Source organism: Gymnoscopelus braueri (genome assembly GCF_963280865.1).
Source record: "Gymnoscopelus braueri genome assembly, chromosome: 8".
In the NCBI taxonomy this organism is placed as follows: Eukaryota; Metazoa; Chordata; class Actinopteri; order Myctophiformes; family Myctophidae; genus Gymnoscopelus; species Gymnoscopelus braueri.
Window position 1 is genome coordinate 10,415,792 of NC_137609.1, and position 15,000 is coordinate 10,430,791.

Sequence of the window (15,000 nt, forward strand, 5' to 3'; positions counted from 1 at the left end):
GGCCCCCTGCCCAATCTAGTTGAATACCCCTGCTCTATGGCATTGAGCACATGCATCTTCAGCAGACACTGGGTTAGATATCAACTATACTGCACATGGCACGCACGGAAGAAGTACTTCATCATGTGCGTCATGAGAGAAAAGGTGACAAGTTAATGTCAATGTGTCTCCATGCACATTCAAACTGGTGGATGTGAAGTGTAGGACAAATTAAGTTGTCTACCCACTGTCAGCCAGTAGGATGGAGATGCACAGTGTCCAGGTAGGCCACTGCTGTATCTCTTCAAATGTCTTTGGCCCATTTGATAGAAACCACTTCAAGAGTGCTGCTGATACACTCAGGACTTACCACTGAAAGTGCCTGTCAGCCCCCCATATGCTGCAACCATTATGCATTTCCAGTGCTGAACCTTGCATCCGTTTTGCAATGCAGCTGAAGAATGACTGTATAACATGCATCCCACCAGGATGCACAATTACATTATAGAGCTGTTCTGGCTGATTCCAGCATACCTGAAAGGTGTCAAAAAAAAATGTCAATCGTGAGGTGAACCAATTGAAAAACCTTTTGTATTTATTTTTTGGGGGGGTTAAGTAGTATGTTTTCATATATTGACCCATGCAATTTTCGCCTAGTGTAATAAAATAAAATGCATGATAGCACCCATAAAGCTACCATTGGTGAAAGGCTATCACATATTTTCTAACTCTAGACATGCCTACCTTGACAAAAAATCACTATGAGCATTATTCCCCTTAGATGATAATGACCAACCCCCCTGGCTCATGGACTATTAGGCATATTGGAGAGATGCATGATCCCAATTTCCAACACAGAGATATCCTCCTTTAAGTGTGTTATTGTTGCTCATAGAATAACATACACCAGATAGGTTACAATGACCAATTTATGGATATTCATAATCATTTGGAGTGATTCTGTGCATGTGATTAATTTGGAGCTATATGGACAGTTGTGTATAAATACCAGCCCAGCTCCACAAGTAAAACCAGAATCATCAGGCCATAATTGATAGCCTAATTTGTTTTATGTAGGCAACAGTGTAGTCACTGTATGACTGCACTGTCACTGTCATGTTGTTGTATTTGATGGGGAGGGTTAGGGGTGTCAAGATACACTAATTTCACGATACGATACATGATGTTGGGCATATGTTATCAATATGATACATTATTAATGTTCTTTTCTCAAGTATCATCAACATTTGCCATCATCTTAAGTTTAAAATAACTTTTTTTGTGCAAGCTTAAGGGAGAAGTGAAGTTCTCACTAACTATAAACACCATTGTTTCAGAGGACAGATAGACACTAATAACACATATAATATAATACTGCATAACTATAAAGTCCACAAACCTCATATTTTTGTCATCTGGACCTTAGCAACCAAGTGCAGCCTACAGTAGTTATTTCCAACAGCTCAAAAAAATATTTATAATACCAGATACAGTATAATACCATGCAAAAAATCTTAGATTAGATGTAGGCCTATTTGAGAGTGTACAGGCATACAGTAATTGCTTTGATGCATGTAACGCATCAGCTGGACACAGACGCCTCCCCTCTGCAGTGCTTTAAACTGAAAGTGACTGGAGTCTGTTTCATTTCTCTCCAAAATACCTTGGATATGATGGAAGACATGATTAATAATTACTGTGATTATGATAAGCTTACATTTCATATCATACACCATAAAGTAAGAACTCCTATAACTTTCACCGGCAAAACAAATTAAGTGTTTTTTTTAAATAAAATAATAATTAAAAAAAGATTACGATACAGTATGACATCATGACAATACCTATCGTCACATTTTAATATCACGATAGGGTATGTCGGACAATATATCGTGACACTCCTGAGGAGGGTTAATCTTTTTTTTTTTATCACTTGGGGAGGGTCATTGATAATTATTTTTGTCAAATGGAGGGTCATGCCATTTTAGATCAGGGCACATACATTTTCTCCAGGGGTACACTTCTTTAAAAATCGACCTGTCCCTTAATGATTGCTTTTTTGTGCCATTTGTGTGTTGCACAATTCTCAGATTCTTCTTAAAAGTATCGATGAATGAACCAAGTTTTACTTGTGTTCAGTTTGAATCCTTGCCCCATAGTTCAAATCCTAATGAATATTTGTTATGGGCTTGCAGTAACTCTAGATTGCCTCTAGGGTGCAACATTAACACACAAAAAATAATCACCTGTCATTTACCGTATGATAAAAAAGGTTTGAGGAATCATGAATTCCGGGATTCAGTTGAACTCTCTCAACTTATTAACACATATAAAATATGGACGTGAACGTGATTGTTGTGAATATTCACGAGTGACACCGTGTATATGTCAATATGTGAACTTGTGGATTGCCATTTTCAAATAGCCAATTGTATGGGTTAAAAAGATTTGACAGATTTTTACGATAGACTATATGAACTAATGTAGCTGGGGGCTGGAAGCCCCTCAAGGACCCATGGTTGATTAAGGGTATGGTTTGCCAGTCAATCAACCACCATCTGCTGCAGTCACGTGTATTTTCAACGGCAACTGAGACTGGTCCACCATATGTATCCGGATAAAATGTTGCAGTATACCACTGGTTCTCAACGTGGGGTCCAGGTCCAGGGACCCTGAGGTGGTTCCAGGGGGTCCCCATCTAATTCAGATAGGCTACAATGGAACCAAATGGACCAGTGTAGATTAGGGTCTCAAGAGATAAAAAGAAACCTGGGTCCGGTGGCCTAATGCAAATCAAACTGAGGGTCCTTGAAATGACAAGGGTCGATAATAGGCTACAACCTGTTACACCGACACAGCAGGGATATACAAATGACTCATGCCGCAACAAAACGAACACTTAACAAAACCGGACCATACCATGATTGAAAGAGAGGGGCGACATAGGACCATGACTGAAGATGGCACTAGTGTTCAAGTGGGTGAGCGGAAGACTCGCACTAAAACACACTCGCCCCCACTGGGTAACCGGAAGACTCACCCCTAAACACGCTCGGCCCCATTTTTTTCCACACAGACCGCCCCCCCCCAGTGGTTCTTGTTTTCATATATTTGTATTACTGAGGATAAGGTTAGAAATAGGTTTAGGGTTATGTTAGGCATAGTTTTACTGAGGTTAATTTTAGGGATAAGTTAGGTTTTGGCACTTAGAAATAAGGTTAAGGTTTTGCCAGTTTCGGAAGACATACGATAATCATTCCCTGCACGGCTGCACGACGCGTGGTCAATGGATGAAATGTAGAGGGCATATGCTTTAAAAAAATCATAGTCATACAACGTATATAGCGTAACACGGTAGAACCGTTTTAGCCATAGTTTATTGAGTTCCGAGTAGAGGTCGCCGGATTTGCCCCGGGGCGACTGTGTTTTGGGGCGAGCGTTTTGCTGTTCTCTTCTAGTGAACACAAACACGCCCCCTCCTTAATAGCACGACCATCTGCTGCCCCCCCCCCCCCCCCAACTGCCGGTCCTCTAGTGTAGAATATTATTTTCATACAATTGTCCGACCGACCCCAAACATGCGCACATCCTTTTTACTGTAATCCCACTGCCTCTCCAATATAGGCTATACGGTCTGTCTATCTATATGAGACACGGGGGACCAGGACGTAGAGAGAGGAGAGAGAGAGGGGATTTGAATGAAGCACACTTGATAATAAATAGACAGTCAGTCAGTGCATCTTTCGGTGAGGGAGGGAGGGAGGGAGGGAGGGAGGCGGCTGTTGTGTATCTCTGAGGCCGGGGTTTAAGGAGGGGGAGGAGGGACGGAGAATGAGCTATTCTTGTACCAGCAGAGACCCATCATCATCATCCAGCGCTAAGAAGCCCGCCGCTATTAATCCAGGCAGTTGCGGTGGCGGCGGCGGAGATACCGGAGCAGGCAGCAGCAGGAGAACCATCAATAACAGCGACACGGGTCCGAACCACCACAACCAGACGTCGGAGATGAAAGTGAAGAAAGGCTGCAACTCGGCCGGGGTGGGGGTCCCCTCGACCACGGAGGAGGAACTGCTCGCCAACACCATCATCACTCCAGAGGATGTACTGGGTTTACAGAAGATCACACAGAGTAAGTTGTTAATGAAGATGATGATGATGAGGCTGTCCTCCTGTTCTGAGTCGTTGTTATAAAACGTTATTTACTGTGGATGATGATGAGCCATTTATCACGCATTAGATCGTCCCCCGCCCGCCCCATCCATCACATCAGTCAATTAAAACATAATAATACGGAACAGTGCATCATTGTATCAAGTCAGGCCGTGTTGTTTACCGCCGTGTAGCTACACTGTACAGTAGCCAGATTGGAATACCAAAACGCTCGCCCCAAAACACTGTCGCCCCGGGGCAAATCCGGTGACCTCGGAACGATCGCCAGGCTGGTATTCCTAAACGTAACCTCAGTAAAACTTATGCCTAAAACCTAACCTTATTCCTAAACGTAACCTCCGTAAAACTATGCCTAAAAGAAACTAACCTTATTCCTAAATGTAACCTCAGTAAAACTATATGCCTAAACCTAGCCATATTCCTAAACGTAACCTCAGTAGAACGGTGCCAAAACCTAACCTTATTCCTAAACTTAACCTGTGTGTAAGTATGCCTAACGTAACCCTAAACTTATTTCTAACCTTATCCGACCTCAGTAAAACAAATACAAGAACAAAATGGGGGCGAGCGTGTTTTGGGGTGAGTCTTCCGGTTACGCCAGAGTGGTGTTGTCAACGAGTCAGAGGACGTGCTATATGGCCTTTTGTGCTTACATTATAGTTATAGCAGGCTACTATTTCATTTAGCCCGCGTGGAAGTGACACATTATCACACATAGCAGGCTACCGGCTACGGACTATTGTGTTTATGTATCTACTTTGTATGGCATTGGAGACCGACAATTGTAGATGTGCTATTTTTGCCATAGCTTTAGTTTCTGCTGTGGATGGAAGTGAGCTTTAAAGTCGATGTATACTTTGCCGTACGACCGGGTTGCTCACAGAAAAGAACTGATTTCTTATTATTATATTGATATTTTTGATGAGCATCAATGTAGGCTAAAATTAGGGTTAATTTCATTTTTATTACCAGCTGAGTTCTTTTTTAACAAAAAGAGGCTTGTTAAGGCTTGCTAAATCAACATTGCTCGCTTTAGGCTTCTAAAATCTCTTTACAACAAAAGGTAGCTTATTTTTGTTACAGCCTAACAGTTTTGCGTGTTGATTGATGTTGTTTTTATGATTGCAACTTGCCTTCAAGGGGAGCAGCGTAGATTTGAGTTCACATCAGAATTATGCTCCATTAAGATGCACAGCAGTGGTTGAGTTTTTCTCTTTCATGACATCAAAGTCATTCCACAAATCTTTTGTTGCTGTTTTTGCAATTACTTTAACTGTTCAGCTGTGAAGCAGTTTAGTGGATATGTGGTGAGTGTTTGTATCTACCCAGGGTTTGAGGTCATGAACAATATAAACTTGAGTCATGTCATACCTTGAAAATGTGAAGTTCTGTGAGTTCCTCAGACAGGTTGTAGCTTGTCTGAATGCTGTCACCTGTATATCAAAAAGGGGTAATATCTCAGCTAGCTATGTCTCCAATTTATTTTTTATTTCTTATAGCCTACAGGCTTTTTTAATGCAATTTAATACAAATATCAACGCTCACATACACCAACTGTTATTTCCCCAGGATTTTGTGTTGTTCTTTCCTCTTTCCTAGCTCACTTGTTCACAGCTTTGGATTGTGAAATATACAAGTTATTTTGTAGCCCAGAGATTCTAAAGCTCTCCATTAGGTAAATACATGGTTATCATGATAAATAGTGCCTCGTCCTGATTGTTGACACCAGCTGAACAGAATATAATGGGGCAAGATTAGATATCATTACAGGCAGTGATTGTTGATATTGTTATTTCATTTTATTTTATTTTATTCAGTGGCCATTCATCGTGACAATTAAGTTAATGTTATTTAACCACATTAGCCCTGGCATCCCTATTTGGGGCTAATCCTCAAAATGTTCATAAACTTTGAAGAAATATATATATATAGGTAAAATAGCCAGTAGCATACAAGCTCACAACACGTCAAAGACATGTTGTGAGCTTGTAGATCGGCTTCTAGTTTCATCATATTTTTCATATGATGCAGATGAAGTATATAGGGCTTATGTGGTTAAATTCTGTTCTGCCAGAGAGAGCTCTTCTTCTTCTATACAGGAACGCCTACAATACATCTATCCTTGCCTGATGTCTTAACCCAGCTCAACACCTCTCAGTTAGCTAATAGGTAGGCAGCAGGATAGACACCTGTCTATTTAAAGGCAAGCCTAAGACCTTATACAACACCTCATCTGTGGCAGTTACAACATTTCGTCTATATACTGTAAAATCTTGAGTGGTAATTTAACTATGAAAGTGTACAACCACATGGTTCCATTTGTAACCATGGAGTTACAAACGGTTAATTGAACGCTATGGATATTGCTGTGTACATGGACAGATTATTATGTATCGCAGTTAAGGGCATATTGCGTACTATAGCCTATATTTACATACTGGAACAGTATGGCACCAGCCTACCCGGGAACCGGCTTACTCTGGCAAGTCGGGAACGATACAAGTTGAAAATACGTACATACCTACCCGTACATGCCTTTACCTGATGTCATCGTTGCACATGTGTGTCTGACGACTTATAGTGGCAAAACTGTACAACTTCAAATGTGACAGAAAGCTCAGCCTGTCAATGAAGCCAATTGATCAGGTTGGCCAATCAGGGAAGCAGGCCCGCGAACAGACACTCAGCCAGTGCCACTCAAAATATTATTGCTAGTGCCACTCAGACAGTGCCACTCAGCACTGCACACCCGTCATATGGTTTGTGGTGGGTTGGTCAGATGGCACACAAGCTATGCCCGGGACAGACAGACATACATTCACATTTCACAACACAGAAGGTAACTATAATAAATATGCCGGGCTGATCACTTTCAAACTGGCGACCCTATTTTGGCATTACTGGTCAAGATTTTCATACATTTTCAAAAATGTAAAAAGAAATTCAGAGAGTTAAAAAAAAAAAAAAAGTAGCAAAAATAGCAGCTCGACAGGCGTTGTGACATTGTAGATTGGCTATTTTTGCTATTTGTCATACAACGAAATATATAGGGCTATGATTAACCGAAATAGAGTACAGAAGTCCTGACGTCACTCGTTCATCCCCTGGGTCGTAAAGTAATTTCTCTATGGAGAATAACATTGGGTCATCTTAGAATCGTCTCATATAAGAATTGTGGTCCAAAAATAAACAAACTGTCTCGGCGATATTGTCAGGGAGGTGGCTCTGTATCGTTTATGATACTAAGTCACTCATATTTGATACAGTCCATTTCTGGCGAAAATTTTACTAATTCGGCGGAAGTAACATTAGCGTTTTCTCACCGTCAGTTGATATCCATAAGAGTCAATTTTTGGAACACATTTCTTATTTGACGCAATATTAAACACTTCTATGGGAATTCAGAATGGGGGGAAAAAAACGCATAGGAGGATGCGTAAATTACATCAGACTTCGGTGCTCTATTGCTTCCATCAGATTCTTCACGAGATGCACACCTGTTAAGATGTCCTAAATATATACATTTCACAAAGGTGTCCTAAATACCAAAAGCATGTCTCAATTTCACCCCACATCCAGAGTTCCATGTAGGACAAGTACATTTTCTGAATCAAGGAAGTTTACGGTCAAAGTGGAGAATCAGATCTCACTTGTCCTCTCTTCAATAGTCTATCTGTCATCATCTGTTATGTTGATGAATTGAATACAAAGGACCCCAATGGAAACAAGACCGCAAGGACTTTTTTGGCGTTATCCGTGTTTGACTGTACTCGTGCTGTTTGCATTTCTGTCTAACAAAGTATTCAATCAATCAATCTCCACAGTATCTCCCCGCGAATTGTCTTTTAATCTCATCTCCCCCCCGCCCCTCCTCTTCTGACATGTGGGGTTGTTTATCCTAAGTACCTTAAGTTAGTAAAACAGTTGCCTGTTACAGATCAGGGGAAGTGTAAAGTGCCCCGTGTCGTCGTGTGTGCATGTCTCTGTGTTTTCTGACAGCCCAGCTGCAGAGAGCTTGGTTATGGATGATGTACCATAATGATTCTTGGTGAACATTAACCGTCACCAGACCTTTCTAGGTGTGTAAATCACAAGCTTCATCACAATGCAATACTTCAGGTAACGATGCCAATATTTACAGATATCACAAAAATTGCCACAGTAAGATAATGATTCGATTTGATTCAGGGGCCTACGATGGATACGATACGATACGATACGATAATACTTTATTGTCAGTTTGCACTGAAATTTGTCTTGCGACCCAACAGCCATGTATGCAACATATAACAGTACACACATTTGACATGACACAAGAAAACAACAAAATACAAGAGCAATGTCCGCCACTCAGCCTACCCCTGGCCTATAACTCCTGATTAAGCCTCAATGTCGTCTGATGGACAAAGGACCTCTTCAGTTTGACCTTATTGTATGTAGGAACACCGTATCTCCTTCCTGAAGGCAGCAACCTATATTCTCCATACAAAGCATGGCTAGTGTTTGAAGGGATATTCCTTGCCAACCTTATCATACTGTTATTATACGTAGATGTATAGAGCCTCTGAAGTGGTTGTCCAACAATCTTTGAACAAATGTTCACTTGCTGCAGCAGTTGTGATTTTAAAGCTACAGACAGACATCCATACCAGGTGGTACTACAGTACTGCAGAACACTCATAATAACAGAAGTGAAAAACAAAAGAAGAATCTGTCTACTAGCACCAAAAGATCTCAGACGGCGAAGGAAATAGACTCTTTGTTTTGTTTTCTTACCCACTGATTCAATCTGGTCTTTCCATGACAAAAGGTGGTCTATTACTACTCCTAGGTATGTATACGAACATACCTGGTTGATCTGTTCACTATGAATAGTAATGGGGGATCTGTGTATCTCTAGTGGAGGATATGATAATTTATTTTAAAAGTTTTGCTGAATAAGTGTCTTTCACAATAAAGTTATTACTATATAAATTAGGCTATATATTGAATCGTTGCCCGTTGAATTGATGGATAAATGGAATGCGGAAGTGCCGTTCTCACTACCAACTCGTAATAGGTTGATTGAGTCTGGTAAAAAAACATTTAAAACAAGACGGGTCACGGGTGCACCGTAGAAAGTGGACTTGAGCCCTGTGAGGCATATTTGAGCGAGGTGTTAACCTAGCAGGTGGCCATGCCAGGTGGTGCGGTGTCCATTCTGCCAACTCAGTGCCATTCGAGTTGCATACCGATAGGCTTGGAATAGTAAACCATTCGTCCTTATCAACATGCAACGCAACAGGACAGGTCCCATCGTGTCAAAATGGGTGACGCATGGATGGTCACATCCTGTCCACCCACCACGTCACCTGTTTCACACAACAGGTGTGAGAAATGCGTTCCCTTGAGATGTCCAACTTTCCTGGCACATGTCTGCATCGCGTGGAGGTGAGAGAAGAAGAGGTGTGTGAGAATCGCTATGGCAACGTTGGTGCATGCTTAGGTTACTAAGGCAACGTGAAGCATCTTGCACATGGTTATATGGTCAGCGGAGCGTGCATCTCTGGATTCACATCCGTTCATCTTCCTCCACTCTTCCTCCACTCTGGGCTCCCCCCCAGCATGCACCTCCAAAACTTCACCCCGCTGTTCTGTCATGATGTGAAAAACACAGACAGACAGAAACAGTACAGTGCCAGGCACATACAGTACACAATGCAATCCTCATTTGTAATTGATCCATTTATAGCTCCGAGACTGTACTAACCAAAAGGACCCGTTTGGTTACATTTGTGCACTCTCAGATTTGAATTAACATTCAGGATTTTACAGCGTAGGAGCTAAAGGAGCAGCCATATAGCTGAGTTGTAGAGAGTCCGTCTGGGAATCAGGATGGTTCAGTTTGAGCTCAAACTTTGTCTTGCCCGAGCAAGACACTTAACTCCCAACAGCTCATTTGAACAGCCATCAGCTGGGTGAAGCTGTAAAGCTTAATCTGGTCCACTCGACCGGGGACCATGAAATACTCCCTTTCCCTCATTAGGAAGACTCTAGCGGCTCTCAAATGACAGGGGCCCTCAGAGATGATATTGTGATTTATATATTTTATTGTTGAATGATCAAGTTTGAGGGTCCAGTGTGTCATGCTGTCACAACTGCTGGAACATTTGATTGGAATGCCAAGCAGTTCCAGACAGTGCAGTGCATTCACTCAGTTGTCAAGTTGCCTCATAAGAGCAGACATGTCATGAAACTTTATATTTTTCAGGTTGAAGAAAGTACTCCCAACACATGTACGCACGCACGCACGCACACACGCACGCGTCAGATGGAGAAGAGACATTTTGTTTGCTGACTTGTTTTCCTTCTCTTCTGGGGATGAAATCTCTGTCTCTGCCACGAAGGCTGACACCATTTCTCTCTGAGACAGAAAGCGTGAGGCAACTTGAGCTATCTCCTGAGGACAGGCAGCCATTGAAGGCTCTGTCTTGTTTTGAGCCGTGTCCCCGTGTTTTCTCATGTGACTGGAGATGTGGTGTCACACACAACAGTTGACAATGGTACAGAGCATAGCTCAGCCCTGAGGGCGCACTAGATTTAACAATACACCTGGGCTGAACAGGACATTCACAGGTCTTTGTTGATCCTCAAATAGTGTTGATTGTGTTGTTGCGTTTTATTTGACCTGGAGCACCAGATGGGTGGAGTTGATCACTTGCTGTTGAGAGAAGGCATGCTTTTTGAGAGAGTGCTCCAGTAAGGCATAATAACCTGACCTCAGTTTCAGACCTCAGGTCACTTGATTTCTACCTTTGGATATCAAACACAATGATCAAATGATGAATGAACAACAGATGACCCATTCTTGAAATGTAATTACCTCTGTAGAGGGACCCTCTATTGATTATCTTTTATTGTTGAAATATGTGTTATATAGTTAAAAGCTTCTTCCTCGGTTGTTTGACCAGCTTACAAAGATCCCACTGATCCCTCTGTCCCCCATCCCTCTTTTCTCTTCTACTCTTAAGCCTCCTTTGCATCTATAGTACCTAAGTCAAATTAGTCAATTACTGACAAATTGCTGACAATTACTTTGTTACTCCCGTGCTCTATTTCAGCAGACTCTGGTTAGACTAAATGAATCGGTCCCGTGCCTCCCTGCTCTCCTAATCTTCTCATTTCATCTGCTTTCTTTCCGCTTTTTATCCCCTCATCTCTGTGTTCCAGAATCCTGCCCTCCCTTGAGTCCCTCCCTATACATCCACATTTCACACCTGGCATTAACACACATTTCATATCTGCATAGCATTGGCCAAGGAGGTCATTTTTATGCTGATGGCTGAACCATCTAGGACAGGGTTTTGTCTGTATTTATGTCTGTATGGCCCAAATAAAAGTAGACCACCAATCACATCATGAAAACAGAAACGTTTTTTTAGCCTTTATTTGTTAGTACTGTGAAGAGTGACAGGAATCAGGGAGAGAGAGACGGGGAAAGACACGCAGCAAAGGCCATCGGGCTCGGGAATTGAACCCGCAACTCACTGTCCGGCTGCATCAGAGCCCATCAGAGCCCATATGTGTCATGCGCCTTAACTCTTTCACTGCCAGAGTATATACAAATAAATAAAGCCCAGACTTCGATTTTCTTCCTTTCTCAAGTAGTCACAGAATATTTATCTCCAGTATAATCGATCCCCTGATGGTTGCTAATCACGGAGGGTTTCACTGTGCTTCCGTTCGCTTGTTATACGCTGTCACGCCAAAAATACATAGTAAAACACAGGAGCCGAGATACAGGGGATTTTCCAAATACTTTAACCAGGAAGTGAATGGAGCAGTAAATCTTGGGATCACGTTATCTCGTTTATCTCGTTTTCACAACTGCACACCTAAAGTTATCGATAGCTAAATATTGGACAGGGAGGCCACGCCATTATTGTCGTTTTTTTTGTGTTTTGTGTTCAAATTCAAATATTTTGAGAGAGAGATAGAGTCACAATTTTGAGAATAACCAAAAATATTTCAGCATACAAGTATACATTATATGGCAATGTCAAAGGTCTTGTTAAAACCAACCCCATAAGATATAAGAAAGACCTACATCACCCTCTATTTGCATTCGAATAGAAGGGCCTTTCTAATCAACACACAGACCACAGTTGGGGTCTCATCTCCTATAGTATACAGAAACAGTCATGTGCAATCCTTGTGTTTTTAACATGTCTTCATTGGTGGCGGTTTGAATCGTGAATGGCAGGTCATTCGCTGAGGTTTGTGTGTGCGTGTGTGTGTGTGTGTGTGTGTGTGTGTGTGTGTGTGTGTGTGTGTGTGTGTGTGTGTGTGTGTGTGTGTGTGTGTGTGTGTGTGTGTGTGTGTGTGTGTGTGTGTGTGTGTGTGTGTGCACGCGCGCATGTGCGTGTGTGTGTGTGTGTTGAAGGGAAAGGGGGTCAACAAGAATTAATGCATGTTCTATATCTGGATATGGCAAACAAAAACGAGAGTCAAATTTGTCCGTAGAATGGGACGTATTCATTACATCCACTATGCGAGTGAGAGGCTGTGGTCCGACTTTTAGTTTCCTTGCCAACAAGGCCTTCGAGCTCCAAACCAGACAAAGGGAGCTTGCTGTGCCTTATTGGGGGTCACTATGGTGACCACATCCGCTGACGTGACTTTTAGGAATAATATAGGAAGCACTCTGGAGGCTGAATGGAAGCATTTTAGTTGTTGAGTGCTGATAAGTGAACTGCCACTGCTGTGAGCAATGTACTTCACACTTGACTGGGAGGACCTGGGTGAGGTGAGCTCCATGACTCAGACAGAGCCAAGGCTTTGTCACCATGCCCAAAAGAAGGGATAAAAAGGTGTTTCGCCCTGCCCCAGCCCAGTCCCTTCTCTCCGTTCTCCTGTGGAAGGAAAGGAAACTATCCTAACCCCCTGCTATCTAATCTTAGACTCTTAGAGGATTAGCATTTAAAAATGGCTTCCTCTCTTCCCTTGCCCATCGCTGTCACGTGACACGTGGCCACATTAGCACATGACCAACAATGGCACGCAGGACTTGGAAGCCAAGCCGGTAACAATACATAAACAGAGAAATACAAAGGCACACTGAGCACACTGATCTCTGTATTTGCACTGCGTCTAAGGATCTTGGCTGCTAACGTTGCTGTCCTCAGTACGCATGCATGAAGCCAAACTCAACCAATCAGCATCTGAACAAGGTTTCTGTGTCTTACACTGTGGGATACAATAAACTAGATCCCATGATGAGCCTTTGCTATAACTGCTAAGCCTTTAATATGGTTTCATATGCCGGTGGTCTTAACACCGTACACCAGAGGTCGGTAGTAGGATTGGCCTCGGGCCGATCTTTTTCTGAGCCATTATTAGATGGTGGGCCAGAACATAATTAATGGCTAATGTAAGAACTGGAACATGTGACAGAAAGCCTTATATACATACAATACTGAATGTATTTCTTTAAATGTTAATAAAGAAAGATTTGTGTGGTATAACTGCATATGGATACAACTGCATGTATAATCATACTGTATGTTACATAATTATGCAGATAGTCATTTTATTGTGATCATATTGTGCAGGCCACATCCTTGAATGTGAGGATATTAATTAAAAAGTAAAAAAAGAACATTATCTGGAGACAGTAACGCTCCTTTTCGAACAGAGATAATAAACAAGAGCTCTTTCATAGAACAGGAGCTCTTGGTTGTTCAAGGTCTCTTCGGAGAGATACGGTACATTGTTTTAGGAATGTGAAACCTTTTTTTTCTTCTTTTTATTGCAATACAAAATGTTCACATGGATGAAACCTTTATAACAAGCGTTCTTCCAGTACAGGTCGAATCTCGATTTGGACATTATAACCTAAATGTGGGACCGTCAGGCAGATATTGTAAATTATTGACAAACGAATATGCCTGGCTAGATATTATTGTTGGTGCGCCAGTTCTGACCCACGTGCCGACTTTTGCCTACCAGTGACCTATACTGTACCAGAACAGAGGTTACCAAATCTTTTCATGCCAAGGACACCCAAATAGCCATAACTTCTGCCCCGCTATTTGGAAATTGCTATAAAAAACTAATAAAATAGCAAAAATAGCCCATATACAAGCTCACAACGTGTCATGCTGTGACTGTGAGATTGTAGATTTGCTACTTTTGAAAAATGTCTCTCTTTCATTCTTTTTCATTCTTTGACAATAATGTCCAAATCGGGGACGGCAGGTAGAAAGTGGTTAACCTGGCACAAGTGACAATAATTGTTTTCATTTTCCTCTCCTTTCCAATTGGTCTCCCTGGCGTCCGCTGGGGGGCCCGGCCCCGGCCCCCCACTTTTAGCTATTTTTGAGAATGTTTGAAAATGATTTGAATTTAGAAAACGTTTGCCTATAATGACCTGCCTCAAACAGGGACTCCAGGTTGGAAGTGGTTAGTTGTGTGCAGAGTATGCACACAGACAGTGTGGTGCAGATGCCAGCAGAGAGTCACAGTGCAGTGAAGCAGACACTACAGATCTCATGACATGCCGACGACGCTGAGACAGAAGTGTTTATTTGGGGCAGAAGTGGGTTATAGCAGTTAGTCCCCAAACAATGCGTGGGGGACCCGTTTTTGGTTCACAAACCTATTTTTATGGGTCGCGAGAAAATATATAAAACATTTGGTTTCCTACAAAGACATTTGAATTATTATTTCAAGAGATTTTCAAACATAAAAGAATGTTCGAAATTTTCAAGAAAGAAATCGAAAAAGAGAGAGATCCCGCACACAGTTTTTTTATTGCGAGTATATCGCTTTGGTCCAGTCAATACCTGATGCCTGATGAAGGTCAGTTGGATG

General features: G+C 42.0%; 1 protein-coding gene across 1 annotated transcript in view; it reads left to right on the forward strand.

The window, feature by feature from the left end:
* Nucleotides 1–3,809: 3,809 nt before the first annotated feature.
* unc119a2 (unc-119 lipid binding chaperone a2) overlaps nucleotides 3,810–15,000 on the forward strand; it is a 23,251-nt gene continuing 12,060 nt past the window's right edge. The window contains exon 1 of the mRNA XM_080435847.1: nucleotides 3,810–4,108. Coding sequence (XP_080291973.1) covers nucleotides 3,811–4,108 — 298 coding nt within the window. The 5' untranslated portion in view covers nucleotide 3,810. The remainder of the gene's footprint in view (nucleotides 4,109–15,000) is intronic.